Here is a 22,195-nt window from a genome sequence, read left to right on the forward strand (position 1 = left end):
CAGAGCGTGAATGATAAGATAATGTGAGAAATATGTCAGTGGTAAAGATATGGGCGGCAGCTGTATCTCTAATGTAAAAAAGAAAAAGAAGAGAAGGGGTTATTTGTTGAATTCTTTTATTTTATTTTTATTCTCATAAATGATCATCTGGGTATATCCAAGCCGCTAATAATAAGACACATCACCACGTTTTCCTTGCAGCGCTCCTCAAGTCATCCACGTTCAGCATATCGGCGCCCGCAAAAACTAACGTATGCCAAATACCATCTCTTAATCCGATGGGCCACCCTGGTGTATCCCAATATCTCGCAGTCAGGCCTCTCCTATGCGCGCCTTTCAGTTGGCCCTTGATGGTTTTGAGTTGCTCATCGCTGACGCCGAGGAATGTCGAGCCTATGGATTTACCAAGGCTCACGCTGGCGTAGTGTGAGTTTGTTGAGTTGTATTTCATGTCGACTGTTGTGGAGTCAACATCCTTGTCTGGGTCCTCGTACATTGTTTGTAGGGGAGCATCAAAGAAGTAGTCTCGATATGTCGAATTTGCAATGATGAGTTCAAATGGCGTGTTGCCCGTACCAACGACAGTGATGGGGCCGTTATGACGAACGCCATTCTCGACGTAGCTCAACCAACCCTTCTCTCTCAGGGGCTGCAGTTGTGCGACGACATGGGGCCAGGTCTTCGCCCCGTCTGTCTTGACGTCGATGAGTAATGTCAAGGACTGGCTGGGATCAGCGTCGAAAATGCCATGCTTTGTGCCAGTTCCGTTGAAGAACTGTGTGCTCGGATTCGTCTGGTTCAGCAGATCCATGAGGGGGTTGATGTAGAGTGATTGCAAAGTCCGATTAGGCGTCAGCGACGCATCATTGTGTCCGACGTAAAGTTTGTCATCATTGTCAAACAGATGCACGTCGGCTTCCACGCCTATGCAGCCGGCATGGAGTGCGGAGAAGAGAGGGACAGTCCTCCAGTAGTCATTGTGTGAGTGACAAGGTATCGGCTGCACATCTCTGAGGAAGTCCGTGGGGTACCACTTCAGACCCTCGGTAGCTGTGTCTTCTTGGCCCCATTTCGCGAATATCTTGTCTGGGTCGTCATCCAAACCCCACAGACTCCGCGAAATTGCAAGGGCCAGGTCTATGCATAAGAAAATTGCTCTGCGCTCGGATTAGTCTGTGGGCTCGATGTTTGTGGATGGTATCGTACAAGAGTGTGAACGCCCACATGCTGCCACAGATCATATAGCCTTGCCAGCGCCGTTTCCGCCTGGGGGGCACAATCGATCCATATTCGAGGCTCTCCGCATCTTCTGTTCTTTCGGGGGCCATTTCTTCGACACTAGTGCTTCGAATCGGTTGGTATTCAGTCTTATCACGACGGGGTTTAAAGAGATCTAACAATATAAAGGCCTTCTTTTCTTTCGAAGGGGTAGAACATGGTGATATGGAGTCCATATTGTCAGGTCCCGCGCGACGGACGAGATGCATGGGGTTGGTGAGTTGGAAAGATATTTAAAAATGGTGACAGATGGCGTCCAAGAGCTCAAAGAAATGCCGGACAGAACAAGCCGACGTCAAGATCGTCCAGATTGTCGCCGGGAAGTGGGGCGAGGGATTGAAGGAAGCGCTGATTTGGAGGCTGAGCTGCAGCGGTGATCTGATGCTATTTCAAAGCAGCCCGAGCGAGGCAGGAGACGGAAGAGCGAGTGAGCCAAGAAAGAAGGAGGAGTCTGGTAAACTGCCTACTCATCCATGGCCTGGAGATGCGGCCTTTAAGTTGAGGCGGGAGTCGAGACGGACAGACATCCCAAATCGGTGCAAGAGATATACTAGCGAAGCATACTAAATAAGCTTGTTGCAGAGCTGGGAATTGGACGGCTGGCCTCACAATGAAGCATATTTGCCAGACTCGCTTGCTTACCGGTGGCTTCCCCGACCAGTAAGATTCCCCGCCTGTAAGCACATGGGCAGCTCCATCATGGTCCAGACTTAGGGTGCCTTATGGCACCATCGCGCCGTCGACCTAGGGCTCAAAGCTTGGCATTTAGCTTGAATATGCGGGGCGCTAGCGGTCGTTGCGGCGCAGAGCACCGCTATCAAGCGCTATCAAACGCTATCAGCGGTAGTGGGGAATGCCCCGTATCACGTCGTGCTACAGGTGTGAATCGGGGGAATCAGGCCAACTGAACCAAATGAACTACTGTAAGGTTGTGCAATAGTGGGGCTGCGTAGTAATTTTTAGAAAATTCCTACCCATCAAGCAGACCGCAAAGATCGCCGCCAAACAACACGAAGGCTGAAGATCGCATCCTTCACTTGTGCGACAAGTATAGCACAACCAACCAGGTGTATTGCCAACGTCAACGACGATGCCGCACAAGCACAAGCGTCGGGAGCAAGTTGGCTCGACGTAAGACTACCCCATAATATCCCACGTCATGCCGCGGAACGACTTGCTAACTTGCGTGACCTCGCTGCAGCTACAATCTGCCACCATCACAGATTGCGCGGCCATTACCTGTGAAGACTACGACCATCTTCACTAGTGATCAAGACAAAGGACCTGGGAAGAAGCGCAAGAGGGAGGGTACAGGCCAAAATGACACCCCACGAGCCTTTAGGAGGTTGATGGCTTATGCCGGAGGGAAGAAGCCAAGGTCGGGTCTCGATAATGGCGATGAGCCCAAAGCAAAGCCAAAGAAGAGCACCAAAAATGCTACCGCCGTCGACACACCTGCACCAGAAACCAAGGAGAAGGAAAAGGGAAAACTCGAAATTCCAACGATCAAGCCCGGAGAGCGAATGTCAGAGTTTGTTGCCCGTGTTGACGCGGCTCTGCCTCTTAGTGGCCTGATCAACAAGAGTGCAAAGAATGGAAAGGACCCTGTAGGCCTGAAGGTCAAGCGTACCAAGAAGGAGCGGCAGATGCACAAGCTCTACGACCAATGGCGAGAGGAAGAACAAAAGATCAAGGAACAGCGTGAAGAAGAGGCCGAGTTACAGGCCGAGAAAGAGATGGAAGACGAAGAGGCCGGTGTTTCATGGAAATTGAATACGCAAGTGGCTCCTTCTGGAAAGAAAAAGAAGAAGGGGAAACGTGCCAAATACCTCGACGAGGTAGGAGGTGTGGAAGAGGACCCCTGGGAAGAACTCAAAAGAAAGAGAGGCGAATCAAGGCCTGGCCTCCACGATATCGCCAAAGCGCCACCCGAGCTCAAACTCAAGAAGCCGAAGCCGCTCGTCGTGCGCGATGCGACTGTTGCAGTCGATGGCATTCCCAAAGCCGCAGGCAGCTTGAGGAGAAGAGAAGAGCTCCAGGAAGTACGAGACGACATCGTTGCCCAGTATCGGAAGATGATGGAGGGCAAGCGGCCAAGTCTCCGCCAGCCTCAAGCACAATGAGCTGTTCACGAGCTATTGAAATGATACCCAGCTGTCCAATTTGCAAACTCGAGCGATCAAGAAGGAACGAGGCAATAGTCAAATGTTTCTCAACAGCCTCCACAAGCAACCGACCGATGCAGTAAAGGAATTAGGCCTCTTACAGAGGGCATCTGGAAGATGATAGGTAGCTGGAATCGAGGTACTATAAAAATGGACAGACACGTTATGCTGAACCCGACTGCACGGTGATACTAATATGTAGGCTTGCATCACCGTTGCTTCGTGACGAGACAGTTTTACTGTTGGGTGTAGGGCTGAATAAATTCTCTTGATACTGATTTTCTTTAGTTTGAGCAGCTTGAGCTCACTTCGCCAGGTGTCGCTGCATGGCCCCCACCTCGGATCCCGCCAGACGCGCGCTGCCCCCACCTGACCAGCTTTCAAACTCAACCTTAAGCTCTCTTAAATTTTTCCAAAAGCTGCGCGTTCGAGTCTCTGTGTCGCCAGACTGCTGAGTTTTCATTTCAACACGATTCTCCATCGTTCATTTCCATCCCAGCCTTGCTATTCGGTATCACGGATAATATTCGCAACGTTCGGTCGACCGTGTCTGCGATTGCCCCACACCGTACTCAAGATATTGACCACCGAGCTGGTTTCTGCAGCACCTGCATACTGGAGCCAGTCGTGTATGGCTCTTTTTGGTCCCTAGACCACCTACTTACTCATTTTGATCAAAGCCTATAACCGTATTCTACAACTTCACCAACCACCATACTCTCTGCTGGATCACTTGCTTCAGCTTGGTTATGGTTTTGTGACCCGGCCCCCACAGTCTCTGAAATACACAATTCTCGGGGCTTTATCGTGCCTTTCGTTATTCGACACAGCTGGTTGAGTGAGGTACCATCATCCTCCTGAATGTCGTAAGTATCGCTCCTTCCTCCGATATACAGTTGAAATATGATGTTCGCCGAACTTGCTTTTTCTCACAAAAGGCAGAGATTTGTTAAAAATACCAACTAATCCGGGAGGTTTTTTTTTTTTTCCTTAAGGGAAGTTTTAGTCTCCGCGAATTCCTCTTCATTCATAGGTGGCCCCCTCTACCAAGGGGATTCTAACACCTCATCACTACTCACAAATTTGATCCGTGAGCAGTGTCATCCTGTATCCTCTGTGCAATTCCTTACAGGTTAATCTGGAAGTATACTTATCTTATCTTGACTATCAATTGTTCTACAGAGTATTACGGCAAGCCACGCCTATGCCTTTGACAAGTCTAAAGCCATGGATCGTGGACTCGACGAGCTGATTGAGTGGCTTCTGACCAAGATAGCCTTTTCTGGTCTCGAGGGTGAGTCATCTTGGCTAAACATGCACGCTTTGGCCAGCTTCCTCGCCAAGCTGGGATGCTTAGCTAACAGAACCATAGGACTTTCTGCGAAGAAGTTCGTAAAGGCAGTGAAAGCGTTTTACGACGGACGCGATGATATTGGTGCTGGCGATGAGCCCTCTGATCTTGCTTCAGGCCAACCTCAGGATGTGGCTGAGGCTGACATTGCTCATGCATCGATCATATGGAAGTGGGTTGTAAAAAGGAAGGACGTTATCGTTGTGCCAGAAACCGCGGCTAGAGTCCCACTCGAAGAGATTGTGTCCCTTGCCGAGGGAACGTCCAAAGATGCAACAGAGCCGGCAACTGGTCGTTCAAGTACAAAGAGAAACGCTACGGCTTTCGTTCAAGATGAGGTCCATCTACTACTCTCCGAGGAACGCCAATGGAAAGCTATTGCTGGTCATGGCCCTGACTATAAGCGTATCCCGCTTTTTGAGTGGAGAGCGCTCATCGCCATCGCGTCAGTTGGAACCAAGGGCATCCTTCAAGGAGATCTTACCAGACTTACAGGTCAAGACAAGCGATCATTGCCCACACGTACCGAAGCTTTGGCCAGGAAAGGATATATCATCAAACAGCAGGCCACATTGCGGGGATGCCGTACCAGCAAGATATGGTTGGCTCAGTTCTCCAACCACGCCAAGGCTGATGTTCAGCGTCAGGGACTGCCAGACGAAGTTCTGAATACGCCTGCAGAAGACTTAAGGGCAAGCTGGGATCCAGTGTCATTCAGTCATCACTATACTAGTGGTCAGGTTGATTATGTCGCCATCTCACAAGCCTTTTTGATGATACTGAAAGCATACCAGGCAATGAGGTATTGTGACATTCGACCCAAGATGAACATCACCAATCGTATACCTCAGATGCGAGCACTCGCCAAATCTTCGCGATGGTGGGCTGGAATCGGGGTGATTCGATTTGAGCCCATGAAGACGGGTAAAGGGGGCCAACTCTTCAAAGATTGTGTCAAATTCATACGAGATCCGACCGAGGAGGAATGGACCAGATACAAGACTATGCCCAAAGCCAGTCTCCAAGTACCTACCTCACGACTTAGGAAGAATTTAAAGAAACCTAAAAAGTCCGCTAGCAAAGCCGCAGCAGCTGCAACGACAGAGTCTAGTCCACCAGAGGCGAATTCAGTGTTGAAGCATCTAGCCCCTCGGATTCCACCAAGTCTAGCACTGATACAGCTTTCTGCATGGGATCCATCCAAACCTATCGCAACCACCTTCTTTGAGATCATCAAACGTAGTGGCAGTCAGGGTTCGTCGAATACTGAGCTTGGCATGTTCAATCTTGGCTGGGCTTACCGGAAGTATATATCGACATTGACGACAATGATAAGCTTGCCGCGATCACTGCCGCCCCATCAACAACCATTTGCCGTTCACTCGGAGTTCAAGCGCGTTAGAAAGACTATGACATACACTTTCCGTGCACATGGTGCAATTGCCGGCGACCGTGATCAACAAACAGAACTCATCAAATCAGCGAACACCGACGAGCATGGATCAACAATCTTCAATGCTCAGCTTGTGGAGTACATGACTGGGAGTCCCGTATTCCCTCAGCCTTCTCCTGGCGAGTTTGTTAAACCAGGATCACGTGTCAAAGGCTTTCTGCCGCTCACTGGCCTCAAGTCTTTCACACGGGCCGGTTTAAAACGAGATCAAGAAGTTAGCGATGAAGTTATTCCGGGAGAATATAAACGGATCAGCCTTGTGTCGCCAAAAGCTGATGATGCCGATTCTGCCAGCAGAGACCCATCCGAGCCTTTGCCGCCAGGTGTATACTATGGGAAGAAGAACTCATTGGACCCGTCACCGCTCAAAGGTCGGCCAAGGAACTCAATAGTCATGAAATTTGTGTCTCCAGCCCTCCGAACCCCCGATTTCTTCAATCGACCCACGCCAAGTCTGGCCAATATTCCTACCAGCTTAGTTGTTTCTGAGCCTGCTGCGGATGCTAGTATGACCCCCGACAAGCGTAGACGAGGTGGACGAGCCCACGGCCCTAAAAAGTTCAGATGTGACAAATGCGGCAGCAGTTATAAGAACATCAACGGACTCGAATATCACCAGCAAAAATCTCAGTCCGCCTGCAACCCTGAGTGGGTTCCACTGCCTCCGAAACCTTCTATTCCTTTCCTGTCACAAAGACAGCACAAGCCAGTTATAAGTAATCCCACAGATAAGAAATCTTCGACAAACAGACCGCCACTGACTCCGAAACGAGTTTTGCCTTCGAGGAGACCGAAACTCGAAGCCTTTCCAATACCACTGTCGGCTCAAGGAGTTGCTGCAGGGCCTCGTAGCATTACTGTTCAATCAGTAACGCTGCACAACGTTCTCGACATGCCTTTCATAAAATCGAACCGTACCACTCCTGGTGTCGATGGTCACAAAAAGCGAGTCGCTGAAAAGGCAATCAGAACTCTCAGCAATACGCTGGGCGGGAACACGCCGAACAAAGAAGGGATGTTGATCAGTCCTCGCAAACGTGCGCGTGCCCTATCGGCAGGTTTGACAGCAGATGAGACGCCGGATGAGGATACATTAGGAGATGTGGAGCAGACCCCGGGTTCCAGAAGGCCTCTGCCATCCTTAAGCCCAAGCCCAGAATACGCAGTGCTCATGAATCTTCCCGATCGTTCGGAGGATCTGACGACTAGCCGGCTTCATCAGTCATTAGACAAGGGTGAAGCAGTGGCTAGTCCAACAACCCAGTCCAGTTCCCTGATGGACCATCTACCAAAATCTACTCATATAACGAATAGCAACCCTACAGCCTCAAGTGTACATGGACAGCAAACACAGAAGCTCTACGGAAAGCAGAAGATAGCATTTATGCGCAAAGAGCTCATGACTGGTCTCGTACTTCGTCTTCTCGAGCAGAACGATCAAGTACTACCCGGGGATGTGTCCTTGTACAGTCTCGTCATCACCAAGTGGAGCCAGACTGTTAGTGATGGCTCTATCCCAATACCCGAATGGAAAGTTTTTCAGACGGTCTTGAAAGGCATGGATAGAGATCACGCCATCAGCATCCATCACTTCGGCCTGTTGATTCACGGGACTGTAAAGCCTATCTCCGTTGTGCACAAGGGTCATTATGGCAAGGCTTCGGGGCCAATGCCGGAAAGCATATCCCGAAAGATGACCGAAGTGAAAAGCAAATGCGAGGAGCTGTACCCGAATCCTTATGTGCCCGCGAAATTTGGTCTCGCTGGCAAGGAGCTCGAAATTTGCGGTGAGCTTTCTCAGAAGTATGACAACATCGACGCCCCGAGCAGTAATGCCAATCAGACCTCCGAACCCGCAAATCAGGAAATTTTAACTCTGGGATACGATATGCGGTCAGCTCGACAAGCCAATTCTAACGCTATCAACTCTAAACGGACCCGACCCGAGAGCGACGACTCAGACGAGCCACAGACTTCATCGCGCCGTAAGAGACGAAAGCAATCGGCGACGCAAATTCAGGGAGGTCAGGTTGCCAACAAATCAGGCAGGCGCCGACTGATACCAAAGACCGGCACAAAGCAGCGAGACAGACTTGATAATGACGCTTGCTGGAACATGGAGGTCGCCCCCCCTGGTATGGCGCAAGCACTCGAGGCGTCATGTTCCGTTCATTTTGTGGCCCCGACGACACCGGCTTCGTATGAGAAAGCCGCTGCACTGGAAGGTGAGGTTGACGAAGACGATGAAGAGGAAGAAGGAGAAGAAGAAGAAGAAGGAGGAGGAGGAGGAGAAGAAGAGCAAGACAACGGCGACAATGTCTTGCCATTTGATGCTAGGTCAGATTCAGATGTGCTGGATGGAGCAAATGAAAGCCCAAGCTTTACCACTATCCATATGATTACGGCCATTGGAGATGGCGTCTGGCCTGGCAAATTCCCCCGAGGGTTCTTCTCGAATCGACCTGGAGAAAGCTTTGCGGCGGCGGGAACTTTTCCAGACCGCAGTTGGTTCTTGAGGCAAAACCTACCGCAGAACAAGAATGAAATGGTGGATAGGGCACAGTTCAGGCGAGCATTGGTTCGACAAAAGATACCTCGCTACGGCAATTTCGGTGCTGACATAGAAGCGATTGAGGCTTGGGAACGCTCTCCCGAAGGTGTCTATCTTCAGAATGTTGGCAACATCGCTCCCGAACACATCTTCATTTCTCTGAGGGTTGAGCCTGAGCATGCAAACATGAATCCCGTTGTGGCTGAATGGCCACATGACGTACAATTTACTGCTGACAGCCTGCCCGAAGATATTAGGGATGCGCTATCTGAAGATGAGCATGAGGATCTGCCCTTACCAGAAGAGGTAGTCTTTGCTGCAGAAGGTCCTGAGATACGCAAGAAACCCTCTAAAGATATTGGAGGTAGGCAACGGCGCTTCATTAAACGCTCTGAGGGTAATTGGAAGCACCGTGTGCTGTTTCCGATAGCCAAAAGAGAAACAGGGCGTTGGAACATGGCTCGATCTGTGGGTGCGAACATCGGAAGGGAAAGGGAGACGGAGCTGGTTGTTGCTATCGTAATCATCAGAAAGCTCCTCGGTGGGGTTGACAAGATCACGGATTGGGGATTGTTCCTAAAGATTTATCCTGAATGGTCGATCTCCGGCATCAGAAAATTCTGGATCAGAGTCACGAAGGAAAGAGCCAACTATATTGAAGCCCTGAGCAAGAAGTTCCACACTGCGTTTCTTGAAGCTTACGAGACAGGAGAAGTAGCCCCTCTGGACTACGATAACATTGATAGTTACGACTGGAAGTCGTTAATTTCGTGGACGATCAAGCTAGAAACCCACGACGGAATCGAGTTGCCTACTACTAGAGAGCAGTTCGATATGGAGTATCTGCTGACAGAGCCAGTAAGGGATGACGATGACTGGCGAGACCTTTGGTTCCATTTTCAAACTTCAACATATGATCGACTGGATGCTGTTTCCAGTCTACACATGGTTACGCCAGTGACCAGGGTGTCTTCGTCACCTGAAGGTTATATAACAGAATCTGATCTGCAGCTCGCCAGATCTTGGGTACGAGCATTGTGTAACAACAAGTCCAAAACGACTGTTGGAATCGAAGTCCGAGACAAGTTGATGGAGCTCGGAAATCGCGACAAAGCTGAGATGAATGAGCTCTTAGAGCTATCTGTCTCTCAGCTTCTGGAGACAAAGGTTATTTCCAAGGCTTTCGGCAAAGGCTTCAGCCAAGTTTTCAAACTCAACAACCATTACGAGATTCGTCTAAAGAAGTTCGTTCATGTTGAGAAATATAGCCAGGCCATCGCCTTCAAGGAAAGGCTGGATGAAAGCTTTCGTACCAACCGGGAGGTGATTATCCCTACCAATTCTAATGATGGGACCATCATGGCCATGATCAACTTGCAGGCCTGTGGTCGACTCCGTCTGGTCGACGTCAATTTCCCCAACGTTCCTTTTGGATTCGAACCAGGCAACTACGAGGGCAGAAAGTATCCTAAACGGTACTACCTGTTCGACGTAAAGGTGGTGCCTACAGATACTTACATGTATAATGAAGATCTGCCAATCGTCGCGCAGTCAAAGGAAGTACCCATTCCGGTCATGGGTCCACTTGGAGAAATTCCTGTTTGGTGCGACTTCTTTGGTAATATGAAGCAGAGTCGATGGTCTCAATACCTTTGTATGGTCGCCTTTGCACTCTCTGTTAAGGGACCAATGACCGCTCGCGCTGCTGTTGATCTGCTGCATCCCGTCATAGAGGAATTTGAGGCACAGCTGATCATGGATTGGCTTGATACCATGGGACTTTTGGAAAAGGTTTCAGGTGGCAGTGGATCAACCGTTGGTGAATGGTGGTGGCTAGTGGTAGGATCACAGATTGAAGCGAAGGACAAGGGTTTTGCTGAGGATTAAAAGACACGTAACTACGGCATGAAAGAGGTTGTGATGCTCCAAATAATATTTTTTTTGGCCTGGCGGTCTGAGATAAAAGAAAACTCATGAACACGCACTCTGTTTTGCAAGACTTGACACTTGCACACTGACCAAAACCGTTTACATCATGGAAAGCCTGAGAATTAGATACACCTTGGCTTGAGCTGTAAAGTCAAGCCCTACTGATTAGCCTCACTGGACGGTTGATAACAGCCCGTATTAATTTAGACCATGATCCAGCACCATTCTACAGCTCGATGCCTGTCTATACTCAAGGCACTTGATTTATTATCAAGGATGTCCAAGTTGTGTAAGATGCCTATTTGACACTGGAAAGTCATCACTGATTCAAGGTGTTCTGGGCCCCCGTGAGGAAACGTAGTGCTTTTGTAATAATTCCGATATTAGCTTTAACGTCAAGTATTATGCTAATATACACTCTGAACTTGTTGATACATTTTTTGTGGGATGTTCACATATAACCAACTTCTGGATGTATTGTGTCATAGAACAAGGCACCAATCAAGTTTCATCCGTGCCTGCCGAGAAGATGGAAGAAATATAGGCCTCATCTTACGTGCTGTTAGGCCTAGCTCTACCTAAAACATGTGAATCAATGCCTATGCACAAAAGGTTGGATGTATTCAGACCCCATATAGTGAGTGGGTTTGCCCACCATATTCAATTCCACGGCCAATCCAGACCTTTTCATAGACCGAAGTAACATGAATTTTTTTCTTTTGCAACAAATATTTCCGAAAATGGTGGCCTATCCAGCTTCTGGTTGCCAGTGCCATGGCAGAAGCCCGACCCAACTCAGAGGACACATCTTGAGTATGCATGAGGACCAGTCAACAACACTTCTAGCACTATGTCCCCAACGCCGATCCGGCACTGAGCCAAACAAGGAATGTGACTCTTGCGGGTGGAATGGTTCTTCACACGAGCTTGTCCTGCACAAAAACAACTGCCACGTCAGCAGAGCAACAAAGTTGACTTACGCATGCCAGTTCTACCACTATGGGCACGGTAGGTATCCAGGGAGCCTCTACGCCCACCTCCCCAGATGCCACAAAGAAGCGCTTGACCGGACGCCGGCTCTCCTAAATGAGGCGAAACAACACTTTGCTCAAATGCAATACGATTGCACCCTGTGTATTTATTTACAGAGTGAACAGTCGTGGCAGCCTCTATGATCATATGGTGGATATGCATGCGGGTGAGCTTGCACCACGACAAGCTCCAGGTGGTAGCCAGCAGCTCCACCATGTTTCTTCACACCAGACTGCAGGACAAGCGCAATACGTCCAGAACGATGGAATGGCCCCAGAGACCGTGGTGGCCACCGCGACTTATCGGCTCAAGAGGAAGTTCAGCGCAATCAAAGAAGAAGCAGAGTCAGGAGGGGAGAGGTTCGAGTGCAAATTTTGCGAGTACAACGGCCCCATGTTCCGAGCAAAGTACCATAAGGCTCAGTGCCACGTCGAGCCGCGAGAGAGTCCAGACTTCGTCTTCTAGTACCCCTTCAGCCACTACAGAGTGGACGTGCTCGAGGGCATCTAATGCCACAAGTGCGTGTGGGAGCACGACGACAAGGGCTCGGTCAGGCTCCACGTGCTCGTGCGGCTACAAGAAACGGCGCCCCGCGCACGGCCGCGCATTCGGATACCCCGGGCTGCTGGAGTTCGTCCTGGGCCGAGAGATTCTCGAGCAGAAGGTCGTACGACATGCCCGAGACAAGCTGTCGTTGCTGGGAAGCAGCAAGGGGTCGGCAGGCGGCGACGACGAACTCCTCTCCAGCGGCCCGGACATCCTTGAGCTGGTCTTCGAGCGGCAGGGCGCAACCGACCTAGCAGCCGCTATCAGCTAGAACGTGTGCGAGGAGTTGCTGGCGAGCACCAACGGCACGCTGGGCGAGTCGGACAGGGACGCGGTCACGAACGAGCCGGGCCGGGTCTGGCAGAGCAGCGTCCCCAGACTCCACGACAAGCGGCGGTTCGTCTACCAACGCACCCTATACGCTTACTGGGACGCCTACGAGCTCGGCCGGCCGGGCGTCGAGCTGGCCCAAGGATGGCGACCTTCCATACAAGCCAAGCCACTGGACCTACAACGACATCTTTCTCCTCGGCATGCTGTTCGGGAGCGATGGCGACCAGCCCCTCTCCGGCGTGGCGTTCGACTACTTGGAGCACTACGGCAGAGTCGGTGTGTTCCGCAAGGACCAGGTGGAGGACAAGCTCCGGGGTTGCGTAAAGGGGCTGTTGTCAAGATATTCGACCAAGCACCTTGAGGAGGTCGATGCGAATTTCCCACCGTCCACCGATCCGGAACGCGCCGCCCGCTCCCCAGCCCGGATTCTGCTTGAGTGCGCCGGCCAGACTGCCACCAATGACGCCCCCGCGAGCGACAACATTGTGCAGTCGCGGCGAGATCGCAAAGGCTCAAAGCGCGGAGGATCGAAGGGGAAAGCCGCCAAGTTCATTAACAGGTATCGAGTCTGGTACAAATCAAGGGCGTCTTGCCAATTGTGGGGGGGAATCTCTAACATCAAGGGGAAAGGCTCCTCAAGTAGCTCAGATACCGCAGTCTAGCGAGTGATGATCGGGCGCTGCCATCCGTATTAGAGGTCAACTTCATTGATTGATGATATGTGTCCAAAGCGACTTATGTGACAACTTGAACATGCTTAAAAAGCAAAAGAAGAAAACGCCTTCCGTTTCCCCATGCATTGCACAAACTCTAGCAAGCAAACGCCAAACACCGGATTCCCATGCGAAAGTAAACACTGCCGTCTAGCTGATACCGTGACAGCCATATGTCACGTCTTAGTATCCCAGAAGGATCTTGATGAGCATGGCGACCAGCACACCCACCAGAGTAACAATGACATAGTCTATCCATATCGGCACGCCCGCATCCCGGTCCAGATCCCTCGCCCTTTGCACCACCGCCTGTCCGACTGGGTCTGGAAGCGGCACCGTCCTCGTCGGCTGCGGCACCATATGTGCCGGCCTGGCAGGTAGCACTGGGGCTGCGACCTGTGCCCGCGCAACATGCGGCGGCGCGGCCTCCCTCTCCGGCGCCGTCTGCACGAACCCCTCTGCCAACTGCGCGACCTCGGCATCCTCTTTGGCGCCTTCGCTGCCGTTTCGCTCGGCGGCCTTGGCCTTTTCCATCTCGTCCCTAAAGCCCATCTTCAGCTCCGCGGGTACCTCGACCTCCTTCCTCTCGCTGGCGCCGCCCTCGGCCTCCAGTTCTCTGCACCGCTCGGCGACCTCCTTCAGGATCTCCTCGTTGCTCTTGGCGCAGGCGGGGCACGTCCACGCCTTGGACTTGCCCGCCAGCTCTCTCCTGACCGACTCGCTCGTGTTCAGGCCTCCAATCTGGCCGCTGGCGTCCGTCTCCATGAAGGACCGGAGGGCGACGATGGCGGTCCGGACGCCCCAGGCGGGCTGCCAGGTCTCCTCGTGGTGGCCGGAGATGCTGAGGCAGATCTCGCGGTTGGCCTCGAAGCGGCCCGAGGGCGTGGTGAAGCGGAAGGAGGGCGGGCGGAGCGGGTAGGTGGGCGGCAGGACGATGCGGCCGTGGTAGATGCCCGCGGCGAAGGCCGAGTTGGGAGGGCCGCGCAGGGTGAAATGCCACTCGAAGAGGTCCGACTCGAGGGGCGTCGCCGTGTAGTCGGGGCTGGGAGAGTTGCTGAGTTCGGCGGCTTCCTTCACTGGAGGGGGAGAGAGGGCGTGGGTTAGCAGGCCGTGTCTACATATGCCGGCAGCTGGTGGATGGAGATCGCGGGAGAGATACTTACTGATGCGCCTCATGGTGGGTGATTTCGAATTGAATTTCGAGGTGGCCATGATGGAATAAAGTAAGAAACGTCGTAGGGAAGGTCGTAGTGGACTGTCTACATATGGAGTATAGAGGGATGTCGCGGTTGTTGATCGGAGTACTCTCTCATCTCATAGCTGTATGTTGGCTAGCTGTGTATGTGGCGCACCCAGTCTTGAATAGTGTATGGCGAACCAGATCAGAATGCGGACGTATAACAAGACGGCGAAGCTGGTGTTTGGATGTAGCTGACGATGGTACACACGATGATGCAAGATATTAACCAGGATATGTCTGGCAAGTCAATGCAGAGCTTACCAATGGGCTGTTTGTGGTTAAGCTTTTGGCGCGTTGAAAGACACGTAACATTACTTCAACTAGGATGGCAATTTACAGGTACTGAATCGATTGCAGCTTGAGCCCCAGACCTTAGTCAGATCAGTGACGAATTGTTAGCGGGGAACCCCTGCAGCTGCAAGTGAATACATTTAGATCAGGGCCGTCGCTATGAAGAACGAGACCGAGAATGAAATTGAGAATGAGAAGGCTGCGAGCCGCTGTCTGCCTGTTAAGACTCGAAACATTCAATGAAGGCAGTGGGGAGAGATGATTCAAGCACAGGTTTATAGACGGACGGGCAGTGGAGGAGAAGCTCAAGCTGGCAGTTCAGGTTGACGCCAGTATCAGAACCATTTTGTTGCAGGTCCTACTGTAGCGAAATCAGTCTCCCAAGTGAACCTATTCTCTTTCATACTTCACTTTCGGACCCACTCTAGTGGAACTATGGCAAACATGACCATATGCGCCGTTTTGAGACCTGCTGACAGTAAGTCACATACTTTTTATGCATATACAACTCACGGTAATAGTGCTGTTTCCGCCTGAGTGCATTTCCTTCACGGTATAGAGGTCTACTTTGCAACCTCTTTTATCTTGATTGATGTCCCTGGAACGCCATAAAGTAGTCGTATAGTTACTCTAACCTAACCTACTGAGCATTCAATGGTCCCGAAGATCTCGATTCTAGGATTGTCGAGACACAACCCCGAATGCGCTAACCTAGAGGATTGACGCAAATCTCTAAGTTACTGGTGTTTAATTGAATCCTCTAAGGCCACTAGTATTTCGACAAGTGACTACTATAGCAATCAGAATTTGTTCAGAAGCTCAACTTGTCTTCCTGTCGTGACGCGCAAAATGATGGCAGCCTTACAAGGCCAGCCAGTTCCCATTGGTATTATTGGCTATGCTGGTCTGCGCTGCCTCATTGGCTCAGGCTCCAGGTCTCGTGATTGATTCACCTCCTCATTTCGCGAACTGAACCCATTCTCTCTGACCAACGTCAACTCCGTTCCTAGACTCTACGATAGTTAAGAATAAGATCCCGATGCGAACGGTTGAAGCACCAAAGCAAACATCTCGCTATGCGCCTCCTTCAGCTCGGAGCTGAAAATAAGCTCATTCTCACGCCGGAGTTCACACACGACATCCCGCCATACGCCATACTCTCCCACACATGGGGGGGAAACGAAGAGGAGGTTGTATATCAGGACATCAAAGATGATTGCTTTCAACGTAAGCCTGGCTACCAGAAGATCCTCTTCTGCGGTGACCAGGCTCGACGCGACGGTCTCGAATACTTCTGGGTAGACACGTGTTGTATTGACAAGTCAAGTTCTGCCGAGCTTACAGAAGCGATTAATTCGATGTTTCGATGGTACCAAAACGCTCAGAAATGCTACGCGTACCTTTCCGATGTCTATTGTGACCATGGTTTGGCCGACGAACCGGCTCGATCGACGTGGAAGATTGATTTTCGAAAGAGCAGATGGTTTACTCGTGGATGGACGCTTCAAGAACTCATCGCTCCTGCTGTGGTGGAATTCTTTTCTGCCGAAGGCCACTTTCTTGGCAAAAAGACTACGCTAGAGCAACTGATACACGAGATCACGCATATTCCTATCCGTGCTCTGCTGCCGTCTTGCCTTCAGGAATTTGATATCGAAAGTCGCATGTCTTGGGCGACCAATCGAGTTACGTCTCGAGGTGAAGATAAGGCATATTGTCTATTTGGTATTTTAGATGTCACAATGCCCTCGAACTACGGAGAAGGAGAGGAGGGGGCGCTCAAGAGGTTGCACAGGGAGCTAGTAGTCGACCAGGGTCGCCTAAGCGAAGATACACAACTTCAAGAAAGCATCAACCAATGCCTAGCTAATCTCAGAATTTCGGATCCCAGAGACGACAAGTTACGCATTTTGTCAACGAAAGGCGGGTTATTAAAAGACTCGTTCCGATGGATTCTTGAGAACACGGACTTCAAACAATGGCGCAACGATAAAAACAGTTCTCTGCTCTGGGTCAAGGGCGACCCTGGCAAAGGCAAGACCATGCTGCTCTGCGGCATCACGGACGAACTGGCGGGTCTATCAACAAATCAGCCCACGATCTCATACTTCTTCTGCCAAGCTACTGACAGAAACCTTAACAACGCCACAGCTATACTCCGCGGTCTTATATACATGTTTGTCAGGCAAAATCGTTCCTTGGCAAGATACCTACACGAAGAATGGAAAGTGGCTGGGTCAAGACTGTTTGAGGATGCTAACGCATGGAATGCATTAACGCGGATCTTGACTTTGATGCTACAAGATCGCCTGTCGCACGAAGCGGTATTCGTCATTGATGCGCTTGACGAATGTTCCGATGATCTGCCTAAACTTATTAACTTCATCGTACAACAGTCCCGAAAGGGGAATGCAAAATGGTTAGTGTCCAGTCGTAACTGGCTTGAGATTGAGGACATGCTCAGCCCCGCCAGCCAAAAAGTGCAGCTCAGTCTAGAACTTAATCAAGACTCTATCACTACTGCAGTCAAAGTGTACATCCGCCATGAAGCTGAAGAACTACGATCAGCTAAGGGCCTCGATAGCAACAAGTATAACCACGTTGTCGACTATATGAACACCAATGCAGACAATACATTTCTTTGGGTAGCTCTGGTCGTTCAACGGCTCAAGGACGCTAAGGTGCGAGCCAGAAATATCCTTAGTGAACTCTACCGTTTCCCCCCTGGCCTTAGTGCTCTCTACCAACGAATGATGAACTTGATTGAAGGTTCCCTAGATGCCGAGCTTTGTCGTGAGATTTTGAGCATTGTGTCAACCACTTATCGACCTGTGAGCATTACAGAGTTGTCTTCAATGGTGGAACCTAAGTGCTTCGATAACTTGTCAGACTTGGGAGAGGTTGTACAACTCTGTGGGTCCTTCCTTACCGTTCGCGATGATATTGTCTATTTCATTCATCAGTCGGCAAAGGACTTCCTGGTTACAGAAGCAACAGACGTCGTGTTTCCGCCTGGAGGCGTTCGCGCGAAACACGGGGCTTTAGCAGACTTGTCACTTAAACTTTTATCCCGACATCTCAAACGGGATCTGTACGATTTACAAGACCCTGGTACATTTGTCGAGGACATCGATCCACCAGCATTAGACACGCTCGCCCCGCTACGATACAGTTGTGTGTTCTGGGTTGACCATTTCCTCGATGGACGATCTCACAATAGCCAGCAAGACATGTCGGTAATTCAGGAATTTCTACATCAGAAGTATCTTTACTGGCTAGAAGCTTTAAGCTTACTAGGTGCGACAGTTCTCGGGATTGCCTTGGTTACGAAGCTTCACAGATATGCGAAGGTACTCATCTTTATCCTTGCTTTGGCCAGATCTAACATAGTATAGGGTTATTACGGGATGGAGGACCTAGAAGATTGGCTATCTGATGCCACGCGGTTTTTCAAATACAATAGGGCTGTGATTGCTCAGTATCCACTTCAAGTCTACGCGTCCGCACTTATTTTCAGTCCTACGAGTAGTTTGGTGCGACGAAGATTCTGTAAAGAAGAGCCAACATGGCTAGCATTAAAGCCGAGGGTTGACACTCAGTGGAGTGCCCATTTACAAACACTCGAAGGCCATGTGAATACCGTCAGTTCAGTAGCGATTTCGCCCGACGGCCAGTTCGTAGCATCGGCGTCAGGGGATAGTACGGTACGGATCTGGGACGTCGAGACGGGCGCAGAGCAGCAGGTGCTTAAAGGCCATACAGATCACGTCACTTCAGTAGCGATCTCTTCTAACAGCCAGTTTGTAGCATCAACATCAGGGGATCAAACGGTACGAATCTGGGACGTCGAGACGGGCGCAGAGCGGCAGGTGCTTAAAGGCCATACAGATTCCGTCACTTCAGTAGCAATCTCGCCAGACGGCCAGTTCGTAGCATCGGCGTCTTGGGATAAAACGGTACGGATCTGGGATGTCGCGACGGGCGCAGAGCAGCAGGTGCTTAAAGGACATACAGATTCCGTCACTTCAGTAGCGATCTCGCCTGACAGCCAGTTTGTAGCATCAACATCAGGGGATCAAACGGTACGAATCTGGGACGTCGATACGGGCACGGAGCAGCAGGTGCTTAAAGGCCATACGAGTTCCGTCACTTCAGTAGCAATCTCGCCCGACGGCCAGTTCGTAGTATCGGCGTCAGGGGATGAAACGGTACGGATCTGGGACGTCGAGACGGCCACAGAGCGGCAGGTGCTTAAAGGTCATACGGATTTCGTTACTTCAGTAGCGATCTCGCCTGACAGCCAGTTTGTAGCATCGGCGTCAAGGGATAAAACGGTACGGATCTGGGACGTCGAGATGGGCGCAGAGCAGCAGGTGCTTAAAGGCCATACGAGTACCGTCATTTCAGTAGCAATCTCGCCCGACGGCCATTTCGTAGCATCGGCGTCAGGGGATCAAACGGTACGGATCTGGGACGTCAAGACGGCCACAGAGCGGCAGGTGCTTAAAGGTCATATAGATTCTGTTACTTCGGTAGCGATCTCGCCTGACAGCCAGTTCGTAGCATCGGCGTCTTGGGATGAAACGGTACGGATCTGGGACGTCGAGACGGGCGCAGAGCAGCAGGTGCTTAAAGGACATACAGATTCCGTCACTTCAGTAACGATCTCGCCCGACAGCCACTTCGTAGCATCGGCGTCTTGGGATAAAACGGTACGGATCTGGGATGTCGAGACGGGCGCAGAGCAGCAGGTGCTTAAAGGACATACAGATTCCGTCACTTCAGTAGCGATCTCGCCTGACAGCCAGTTTGTAGCATCAACATCAGAAGATAGAACGGTACGAATCTGGGACGTCGATACGGGCACGGAGCAGCAGGTGCTTAAAGGCCATACGCGTACCGTCACTTCAGTAGCAATCTCGCCTGACAGCCAGTTTGTAGCATCGGCGTCATGGGATGAAACGGTACGGATCTGGGACGTCGAGACGGGCGCAGAGCGGCAGGTGCTTAAAGGTCATACGAGTACCGTCACATCAGTAGCGATCTCGCCCGACGGCCAGTTTGTAGCATCGGCGTCAAGGGATAAAACGGTACGGATCTGGGACGTCGAAATAGCCGTAGAGCGGCAGGTACTAGAAAGCGGTCTTGCAGACAACCTGCAATTTAACCTTGATGGAACACGACTTTTCACCAATATAGGAACATTTACTTTTACACGACCCGACGAGAATACGTCTGTTCGGGGTCATAGTAGCATTACGCATCAGCATATTACGCAGGATGCGCTAGCACTAGCTAGGCAATATGATGGCTTTGGTATAAGTCAGGATTCACGCTGGATCTTGTCTGGCGATAAGAATCTTTTGTGGTTACCTTCTCAATACCGTCCCGGTCGATCAGCCATATCTGGCAATACCATGGTTATTGGTGCCGGTAGTGTCTTGATCATGCGATTTCGATAGCCTGTTTGTTTGAATTCCTTTGCAAAGGATAGTCCCAGGCTTTTCCTTCATTTCTCTTAAGAAACATCAGTTGTATAGTTAACAATTCGTCTATATAGGATCTTCTAGAATAGTCCTGTTTCATAATCATTTGCTATACTACTATTCAACTGCTTCTATGCAATTTGATGTAAACGTGGCTGTAGTACCACTTAAAACTCTAGATTAGTGAAAACACAGTGCTATTCGCCGCGATGCGCCGCCGGATTCAAAGAAGATCAGTGGCTGAAATGGACAGAACACTACAGGCTAGCTACTGTGCTTGCCTACACATGAAGAATACTGTTAGCAGTTCTAAAAACGGTGTAGTGATTCCTAGCACGACTACTATAGTCTAGGTACTCATGGTCAGCTTTCGCTCCACTAGGGTAGGCCCGAAAGTGAGTTATGAAAGAGATTAGGTTAGGAGACTGATTTCGCTAGGGACTGTATGCCCATGAGAAGAGGTCCTGCTGAACATGAAAAGGGTTGGCGGTTGTTGTTGTATTACTCGCTTTCTCACGGACCCTACTCGTCAGGCGACCTCGACCCACACCTTACAACAAGCAAGCAGGATGCTTTTCATCTTTTGTATGAGTCCTCTGAACATAGTTCTACTCGGCGTTAAACACTGTGGTCGTATGCCAAGGATGTACATATAGTAGCCTTGGATTAGTACAGTCAGTCTACCTTGTGGCCTTCTGATACACAACATGTGGAATCTTCTAGAACCTTCTACTACTAGTGCAGTTGTACTTTGAAGAAGTTACGAGCGGCCTTCCCTAGCCACACAGTCAATTGAATTGCAACCCAGTATCTACGATTCGCGAGGCTTGTACACCATTTTGGGCAGAGATCAAGCCAACTATACGTGGAGCACCGACTTCTCAATGCCTTTCAACGGGAGCTAACTTCACATTAACTAGGTTAGATATGTAGTAGAGAGGCGCTCGACTTTTAAGGTGTGTTTGAGGTTGAGTTTGCGGGGTGGGCATTGCTTTCGCACTGCCATTGGGCGAGACAACCCCACAATCAGCGTCATTGTCCAGTCTTCTCCCTCTTCTCGTCTCGTCCCGTCTTGTTATCGAGCTCGATTACGAGATGCAAGAGCACGCAGGTATTGGAATGGAGTGTTGACATCGGACCGCTACCAGCAACAGCACTCGCGTTTAATCGACCAAGAGCATTTTCCGTGCACGATTGGCGCCGTTTCCAGAAGACACTGGAAAGAGGGCAGGGTATCCAGACGGTTCAGTCATCTGGTTGGTTCAACTGCCGATCAGTCCAGACAGTTAGTTGTTCGCGGTTCTCTGATCGTCCTTGATGCCAATCATAAACCACCCCTGCTCAGAGATTCCGCCTTACTGCGTCATTAGCGGGCAATTCTACCTGGGATTCTGGAGATTCACTCACCTCACCTCACTTCCCGAATCTTCCACTGTCGTGGGGCACACCAAGCTACCATCGAGCTTGTGCAAAGGGACTCACGCGAGGAACGCCTGATTCAATTCTTCTTTGTTCCTTATTTACCAAGCTACACATCCCAAGTCATTGGCTGTCATTCCATCACTCACTTTACGAGGAACTATTGACTTTGGCCATTCTGCGACATAACCAATTACACATCATACACAATTCAATTCTGCTCTACACCGACCTCGACTCCAGTGTATACAGCACAACACCACAATGGTGCAAGAGACAAAGCTGTACGACCAGCTTGGCATCAAGCCTGATGCCACTCAGGATGAGATCAAGAAAGCATATCGGTAAGTACATGCGTCTCTCGCCTCGCAATTCATTCCCTTGTATTCTTGTTACACCCAAACATGG

The 22,195-nt window shown here is 50.5% G+C and overlaps 6 protein-coding genes across 6 annotated transcripts; 4 read left to right on the forward strand and 2 right to left on the reverse strand.

The window, feature by feature from the left end:
- Positions 1-181: 181 nt before the first annotated feature.
- On the reverse strand, positions 182-1,328 carry BKA67DRAFT_660939 (uncharacterized protein; the record flags this gene model as incomplete). The annotated part of the gene is made up of 2 exons (XM_046107723.1): positions 182-1,157; positions 1,207-1,328. 2 exons carry the CDS (start codon positions 1,326-1,328, stop codon positions 182-184), a joined length of 1,098 nt encoding a protein of 365 aa, XP_045956455.1.
- Positions 1,329-2,190: 862 nt separating this feature from the next.
- Positions 2,191-3,696, forward strand: BKA67DRAFT_573201 (uncharacterized protein). Its single transcript, XM_046103337.1, has 2 exons — positions 2,191-2,409; positions 2,480-3,696. The coding sequence occupies exons 1-2, from the start codon at positions 2,369-2,371 to the stop codon at positions 3,399-3,401; spliced, it is 963 nt and encodes a 320-aa protein (XP_045956456.1). The 5' UTR covers positions 2,191-2,368; the 3' UTR covers positions 3,402-3,696.
- Positions 3,697-4,670: 974 nt separating this feature from the next.
- On the forward strand, positions 4,671-10,685 carry BKA67DRAFT_660941 (uncharacterized protein; the record flags this gene model as incomplete). The annotated part of the gene is made up of 2 exons (XM_046107724.1): positions 4,671-4,737; positions 4,816-10,685. The coding sequence occupies 2 exons, from the start codon at positions 4,671-4,673 to the stop codon at positions 10,683-10,685; spliced, it is 5,937 nt and encodes a 1,978-aa protein (XP_045956457.1).
- A 1,024-nt stretch (positions 10,686-11,709) lies between these two features.
- BKA67DRAFT_538010 (uncharacterized protein) lies at positions 11,710-13,300 on the forward strand (the record flags this gene model as incomplete). The annotated part of the gene is made up of 4 exons (XM_046100419.1): positions 11,710-11,735; positions 11,876-12,166; positions 12,225-12,528; positions 12,563-13,300. 4 exons carry the CDS (start codon positions 11,710-11,712, stop codon positions 13,298-13,300), a joined length of 1,359 nt encoding a protein of 452 aa, XP_045956458.1.
- Positions 13,301-13,534: 234 nt separating this feature from the next.
- On the reverse strand, positions 13,535-14,563 carry BKA67DRAFT_520481 (ubiquitin-conjugating enzyme; the record flags this gene model as incomplete). Its single annotated transcript, XM_046098187.1, has 3 exons — positions 13,535-13,699; positions 13,763-14,427; positions 14,515-14,563. 3 exons carry the CDS (start codon positions 14,561-14,563, stop codon positions 13,535-13,537), a joined length of 879 nt encoding a protein of 292 aa, XP_045956459.1.
- A 1,395-nt stretch (positions 14,564-15,958) lies between these two features.
- Positions 15,959-20,344, forward strand: BKA67DRAFT_660945 (HET-R; the record flags this gene model as incomplete). The annotated part of the gene is made up of 2 exons (XM_046107725.1): positions 15,959-18,232; positions 18,278-20,344. The coding sequence occupies 2 exons, from the start codon at positions 15,959-15,961 to the stop codon at positions 20,342-20,344; spliced, it is 4,341 nt and encodes a 1,446-aa protein (XP_045956460.1).
- Positions 20,345-22,195: the final 1,851 nt, after the last annotated feature.

This window comes from Truncatella angustata, assembly GCF_020726525.1.
Source record: "Truncatella angustata strain MPI-SDFR-AT-0073 chromosome Unknown BKA67scaffold_6, whole genome shotgun sequence".
NCBI classification, from domain to species: Eukaryota; Fungi; Ascomycota; class Sordariomycetes; order Amphisphaeriales; family Sporocadaceae; genus Truncatella; species Truncatella angustata.